The sequence below is a fragment of the Trachurus japonicus genome, chromosome 15, assembly GCF_045865225.1.
Source record: "Trachurus japonicus isolate A0001 chromosome 15, Traja_1.0".
Classification (NCBI taxonomy): domain Eukaryota; kingdom Metazoa; phylum Chordata; class Actinopteri; order Carangiformes; family Carangidae; genus Trachurus; species Trachurus japonicus.
In genome coordinates this window covers 23,517,220-23,524,533 of record NC_140921.1, presented here as the reverse complement: position 1 = coordinate 23,524,533, position 7,314 = coordinate 23,517,220, and the positions used below count along the sequence as shown (strand labels likewise).

At 42.1% G+C, this 7,314-nt stretch overlaps 1 protein-coding gene across 1 annotated transcript in view; it reads right to left on the bottom strand.

The window, feature by feature from the left end:
- Positions 1-653: 653 nt before the first annotated feature.
- wdr11 (WD repeat domain 11) overlaps positions 654-7,314 on the bottom strand; it is a 54,002-nt gene continuing 47,341 nt past the window's right edge. Inside the window, exons 24-29 of the mRNA XM_085800594.1 lie at positions 6,428-6,523; positions 5,554-5,719; positions 5,242-5,339; positions 4,850-4,995; positions 4,309-4,388; positions 654-2,794 (exon numbers count right to left, since the gene is read on the bottom strand). Of these exons, the coding sequence (XP_085656720.1) occupies positions 2,592-2,794; positions 4,309-4,388; positions 4,850-4,995; positions 5,242-5,339; positions 5,554-5,719; positions 6,428-6,523 (789 nt within the window). The 3' untranslated portion in view covers positions 654-2,591. The remainder of the gene's footprint in view (positions 2,795-4,308; positions 4,389-4,849; positions 4,996-5,241; positions 5,340-5,553; positions 5,720-6,427; positions 6,524-7,314) is intronic.

Sequence of the window (7,314 nt, the reverse complement as noted above, 5' to 3'; positions counted from 1 at the left end):
AAGTGACAAGTGAGGATGTCTGGATGGGAGTTGCCATCAGAGCCATTTGGCTATCTGGGTGGTAGCCCGCATAAGCAATGGGACAGAATAGAAATCTTGTGGTGCGGCCCTGCATACTGATGACCTGGCTGTAACGGCTGGATCGGCTCTCCGGCGGTTATTCATTAAGCCATTAAAGGAACACAATCACGTTATTTGTGTTTCAGACTGTTTTTCTTCTCCCTGTGCTCTGCTTTTTGGGGGAGAGAGAGAAGAAACAGAATACACGTCAATGAATAAATCTGAGGCGAAGAAAAGGGTGAAAACGGTTAGAGCCGGGCAGCGAGCTGAAGCCAGCTGTTGGCCCTCCTTCTGAACAGAAAAGAAGTAATTAATTTGCGGAAGCAGCTCATGCAAGAACTAATTTACTTTTAAGACAGTTTGATAAATGAACGTACATTCAGATTCAATCTACCTGCGTTGAAATTAAAAGAGGATAATTGCAAAGAACACTTGATGGAACAGGTCTTTTCTTATAAAACGACCATGCCATTAAACCAGAGCGCCACAGCCAATTTGCCAATGAGGGCTAAGAGCGCCCTCTTGTGTCAGCATCTTCAGACACCAAACAGCACACTGAAAACCTCAAGTTAATAATATTGATTTTATTGCCATCCATATATACATATATCTTTTCTTCTCTTGTCATATTTATATAGCTTAAAGCATAAGGATCACTGTGTAAACAATGAACAGAGAACAATGAAAAAAAGGCGAAGCTTTGACACCGTCACAATGTTTTGTCTTCTTACAAAACACACTGTTCCAGGCATTTCCTCTCCCTCATCTACATGCCTGAGTTTGGAACAGCTTTGTTTTGTAAAGTTCATTGTAGTACAAAGAAAAGCAGCAAGTGTTAATCAAACTGGTGCCCAGTCATAAAGTACAGGCAGTACAGTACATGTGCATACTGCATCACATGATTGGAAGAAGATGCACAGCACCAGGGAAACTACAGCTGATTATCTGCTGGGTTGTATGACTCTATGCTGGCTCTCTACGTGACTCTACAGTATGTTAGTGAAGCTATGTAAAATGGATCTAAAGGAACAACATGTAGTCCCCAAAAATAGGCTTGGGTTGTCATAGAGACACTGCCTGGGGTTAACCTTAACACAGAAGAGAAACAGCACTGACGTGTTTATGAAACACAATAACACACTAAAAAGGTCCTGTAGATCAAGTTACTGTCTTACTGCAGGACAACTTAACATGTTACAAAGCAATTAAACACACAATCACAAAAGTCGTTGCATTGTCATATAGATGATTTTGATGATCAGTAGATATTTACTATGTAAAAATCAGGCAAAAGCAGAGCAGAGGAGTCAAGAGTGCGATGCTAAACCACTCCCTAAACTGTGTCAGGTTTTTGTGATTGTAACGAACAACAGTAGGAGCAGCACATAGTATTGTTTGTGTGTAAATGATCCGTCAGAGGTCTGATTAAAATGAGTTACAACACATTTTGACAGCTCTTCTTGTAATACACACACACCAGAGAGCAACCTCATTATACGAACATCAAAGCACACACAGAGCAAAGTATCCTCCCAAGTCTTCATAAAAGTAGAAAATTAAAAACCCCGTTTGGATTAATGGAATGGATTAATGAACAACCAGCATCTATTTAACTGAACTCAAGTCTACGCAAGCTAATTAAACGGTATCACAGAGGTGGCAGCAGTAGATTCTTCTTCCCTCTCAACTCAGGGAGATAATATACAATGATAAAAGTATCATAAGTGCAGGGTGGCCAGGCTAACTAATTTCACTGCCCTATCATAGTTACTCTGCAAAGGCTTCTCACAGCACCACCAACTGTGGAGAAAACATCCAGTTTAGACCCAACTAAGCCTCATTCAGTTCTCATTCACATAATGTGATGTTTTTGGTTAAATCAAAAAAGATTTTGGAATTCAGTCATGGAGTAGTGGTTATGTGGGCCCAATATAATGGCAGTGCATCTTCAAACTGAGATACTGAATGTATTATTTTTTGGAAAAAGTTAATATCTGCCACATGTCATCTCAGCAGCAAAAAGGTAAATGAAACCTGTAGACCTACAACAGTACTTTGGAATTATTAAAACAGGCACAGAAAATAAAGTTTGACAAGCAACCATTAAACAAATCAAATGAGTTAAATTCATCAACCAACAATGTCACACACTGATATCAAGGGAAATAACGATGATGTGTATTACCTCACTTGTTGAAGGGAATGAGGAAACAAGTGTGTTTCTTTTGGGGCTGTTACATGCATACACGTACGCACACAAACACACACTGGTCATACCACACATTTAGAAACTCAGCACAGCCACAGACACAGGCAGACGTTAGTGACTGACTGACTAACAACTTCATATGGAGGAAACTCCTCATACCTCCTCTGTCCAATGTGGAGATGATGGTCATGATTCTCCTGGATGTCGACACAAAGTTAATTCACGCATGGTAAGTTACTGATGTTAGACTGAATGGCCGACCCTTGATTTGCATCAGTATGCCATCCCTTCTCTTTCAAACCCCTCCCTTCGGTTTTTGAGGTCACTCGGTGCTCTCCTGGCCCAGCTCCACTTCCTCTTCGCCAAAAATGGCTTCTGGCACGCCTCCCTCTCCCTGGAACAGCTCCTCCATCAGCTGCTCCCCAGCGCTGCCGGCCCGTGATGCCCACAGCGCGGCGCCCTCCCGCAGGCCCAGCGAGCGAAGCAGCCGTGCATAGTCCAAAAACGCAGCCTCGATGAGTTTATGTGCAAATGCAGGTCAAGGAGAATTTAAAGCATTTCATGGGATGTAATTAACATAGTCAAGCACGGAGAGCTGCCAGCACCCAGAATAATTCTGTCATTTCAGCTCACTGAGCTGTCAGAGCAGTGTGACTTCTACTACACTTAACAGTTCCTAAAAGGGGAAAGGTGCAACATAAAATCTCCAAAAAGTGGTAAACAGTGTTGACTCCCTGAAGTTAAAGTTGACATGATTCATATTAAAATCTTCAGGTGATAAACCTATTAAAATAAATGGAGAATCATTCTAATTACAGATTTTGAGTGGAAAGTCTGGTGTGTAAAACATTCTGAGTTATATTTGCTGACGTTTGCTGTCACCAGATCCCAGATCACCTCATAATGCAAATGCAGGGATATTTTGGTATTAAGGTAACACAGTCTAAAGTCACACCTTTCAATTCAGTGAGAGAAGGCTAAGTATTAGAAACACTTATTAGTAGTGTGTGCAGTGTGTTTCAGCATCCTGCTGCACCTTGTTTGCACTACTGCTCCTAGTCAACAAATTTACAAAGATTAGTTGGTCACACATGCTTGCATTTGTGCTCGGGCCTGGTTTCAGAAAAATAGAGCTCTTTGTGTTGGCTTTTCCACTAATGTCTCACCCATAAGTCTTTCTAAAAAAAAAAAAGTACACAAACAAAAGCGAATATTATGTTAGAAAAATATGCATTTTTAAATAGAAACAGCTTGATAAATAACTCCTGCCCTCGTGGAGGCTTTGCTGCTCCATAAATCAGAAATCACTAAGTGGCTACAAGCCAGTTCTAAACATTGAACAACACAAAAAGGATGTTCTTAGCTCATTGCATGCAAATAATTTCTAGGTGAAACATTGCCTTAGAGTACCAGCATTGGGTTTTTTTTTTCCCACCGCCTTGCTGTGTTTTTCACTGCTAATATGCAGAGCATTACTATGACTGATGAAAAGGAGTGGCTGGTAAAACCAATTCATCCAGTAACCACAGTAACTAGTGGACCATAAAGTTAATTTCTCACTTTGTTGAGGAGTCAGCAAGTTGAGCTCCACTGTGTCACAGTAACCGTCTGAGACCATGTTGTTTTCTTTAGGCATTAAGCTGTAAACACATTTCCAACAGAGTCAAATACAAACAGTCCAATAAACTGTGATCAAACAACACAGACTAACCAACTGTGAAACACTGTGGCTGCTGATTTTATATCATCTTTCGATCAGTAGCCCGGTGTAACACAATATGCTTTCAAGGTATAGGCTGTAAATGCTCTCTTATGAGTCTGTGGGTTAACTGCACTCTGTGGCAGGGGTGTGATATTAGCAATAGGAACATGTGAAACGTGGCTTGATGTGCTCGGTGGAGCATCTAAATTGGCCGTCATTGTGACAAAGGCTCTGCGCCATCGAGTGCTCGTCCGGAGCAGAGACGGAAGTTACAGCAGGGCTAACTATGGTCATAAATTGCCCCCAGACTTTAGTAACACAATTTCAAAAAGGATATTGGAAGAGTCATTGGCCTCCATCACCCCATACTTCAGGCAGGCTTCAATAAACAGGGCAGCGCGATCAAAGTACCTCATACTGTCCAGGCGATGGAAGGAGGAGAAGAAAGACACACAGGAGGAGTTGGTGAGAGATTCTGTCAGACACTAGCATCATCCCTGCAGTTATGTCTGTGATTTTACAGCATTCATAAACCCTGTCATCCTGATGCCTCTCAAATTCTCTGAGAGCTTTTTTGCTGCTGGAGAAACTGGGAACAGGGGCTGTCAAGAAGGACAGGTAGACCAGTGGATGTGATGTAAAAGATATGCAGTCAGACTACATCATACACTCTGAAGTGTCCTTAAAATGCACTCAGGAAGAAAGGACTTAAAAGACTCGAGTGTTTATGACTGTGGGTGGAAGAGGAGAGAGCAAAGGCAAAGGATGTCTTGTTTGTATACATGCGTTCTATGAAAGGAATTAATAAATTACAACAAATGACGATATCTCTGCTGCTCATTCAGACACAGACAATGCCGAGATATTCTTCATCTTACCTGTGGAGCATTTCTCCCACTTTGGAAAAGCAGCCCAGGGAAAGCAGCACTAAGATGGCTTTAGACTTCTGGTTGACCTGTGGGGAGCACAGATGCTCTGCCCACCGCTTCAGCACATCTGAACTCTCTGCTGGGTTCAGACGCACCTGGAAAAGAACACAACACACAAGCTCCTCAAACTCCCAGCAGCTTTAAAGGTGAAAATATGCAATTATCCTATACATTTTTAAAGTTGTTTTTACAAATAACTATTAAAGAAATATACAAACTCAATCATACACATATGCAGCATGTAGAACCTTATCACTCACATACCCACACACTCACAAACTATCCAAACATTACACAGTGGCTGATGTTTGCTGTTGATGGAAGCCGTCACGCTGAGTTACCTTGGCCAGCCAGGCGGCTCGGTTCCACTCCCCGTAGGTCTGCAAGTAGCGGCAGGCGTCGGCCGCCTTGTCAATCAGACACAGCAGCTGTACTCCCTCTGACAAACAGCAGGGTGGAGAGTTTGTAAATGGAGAATTACTGATCTGTGGTGGCTAACTCAGCTCAGATACAAATATAATAATTTCTTTATATACAGTTGATTATAAGTAAGTAGGACTATTTTTTTTTCCAAAAAAAATATTGTGACCAAATATAAAAATATATTATAAGAGATAAAGGCCCTAATAACCCAAGGATTCTTCAAAGACTACCTGCTAGTTTGCCATTAGCAATCATGTTGGTGGCCACTAGTTTGATAGTGGACTGCGAGGGGCCTGAGGAGGTGATGGTGGTCACGAGGCAGGCCTTCAGTGAATCACAGTAATAGCTGGGATTGTCTGCGCTCGTCTCCAACAGTAACTGCACTGCCCTGTCCGTCTGAGAGCAACAACAAAGAGATGACAGAGTAATGACTGAGGCGGCGCAGACAAACAAGGCATTAAGCAGCTCACTGTGAGCTGAACAGCACAGAAATGCAAGGAGAAATTATCTTGATTATCCTTCTTTTCATCTGGTGGAGATGAAGGCTCAGGCTCGCGCTGGGGTCACGGCAGACTGCCCTCTGCCTGTCTGCCCACTGAAAGACTGAACATCCAACATACACAATACACTGATTGCAGCCTGTGATTAGTGAACAAGCTGTGACATTGAAGAGAGGTGAATCCTTCCCCCACAGGCCGAGACGTAAAGGGCGACAGAGGCAGCACTTACCATCCATCTTATTTCACCAGACTCCCCAGCACTGCTATGACCCATCTACAAGTATGACAATAAGTATGACAATACATTTATATGCACAACTAAGGTGTGTGGAGGTGATATTATGTATGCATGTGAGAGAGAGGAAGAGTAGTGTACAGTCTTAAAGCTACAGGGGGGAAACATCGCAAAAAATAACTATCAAGGAGATCAAAACAAAAACTAAGAGCTCATCATCCAGTCCACAGAAGATGAGATGAATTCCTCATTTTGTTTAAAAACTGGAAAATCTGAGCAGGAACTCTTATCTCATATCATTGTTGCATCTACAGCAGCCTTACATACCGTATATAATTATGTGGGCAGTGTGGGTAGTGTTGTACTTACCTGACCCAGCAGGAGGAGCTGGTCAGCACATTTCTTAGTGTGATCATAACTGGAACGCTTCACCTCCTGCAGGTGAACCCGATCCAACTGGAACTTCTGTTGAGTGGGGAAGTGGGAAAGACAAGTTAGCTTGCTCTTTTTTCACACAGCTTGAAAAGACCTATAGCTAAACATTGTGCGTCTGTGTGTGTGTGGGTGTGTGTGTGTGCCTGTGTGGGAGAGAGACACCGAAGGAATGTGTTAGTACACATATATTATACCCCAAGGACATGATTTGACTAATAATGAGCAAAAAAAAAATGGATAGAGGACAATTATAGGAATACAGAGTCCAGAGATGGAGAATATAATTATAGTCTTTAAAATATTCAGGAGTTTTCACAGTGTTTCTGGTTCCACAGCCTCCCATACTGACTTTCATTATTGGTGGCTTTTTTCCCATTATTTCACTACGGATTCCCTGATGGGAGATCAGGCTTATGTCAGCGAGAGAATAATAGGCGTAAAACAGCAATGACACTTGAAAGTATGAGAGCTCCTCAGCCAAAGAAAAAGAAAATGGTACAATAAGAGAAGAAGTAACAACACGGGAGAAAATTAATTACTCTGCATGTGTGTCCGTGTGTGTGAAGACTTGTGTATCTGTATCCACCACTGAAGCTTTACATCTTTGGACTTTTTATGATGATGAATTCTTCTGTGTGTAAGAGCTGTGGGCATAAATCCTTGCAGAGATACCAAATTAGTTTAGTAACTTCAGAGCTGTGTGCTCTGTATTGGAGTCTTGGATATTAGTAATTACAGTCGGGCTGCTTCCAGTGAGGCTGTTTTATGACAACAGGAGACAAATGCAGCAGAAGACTGTCTGGGCAACTCTTTGAAAGTCC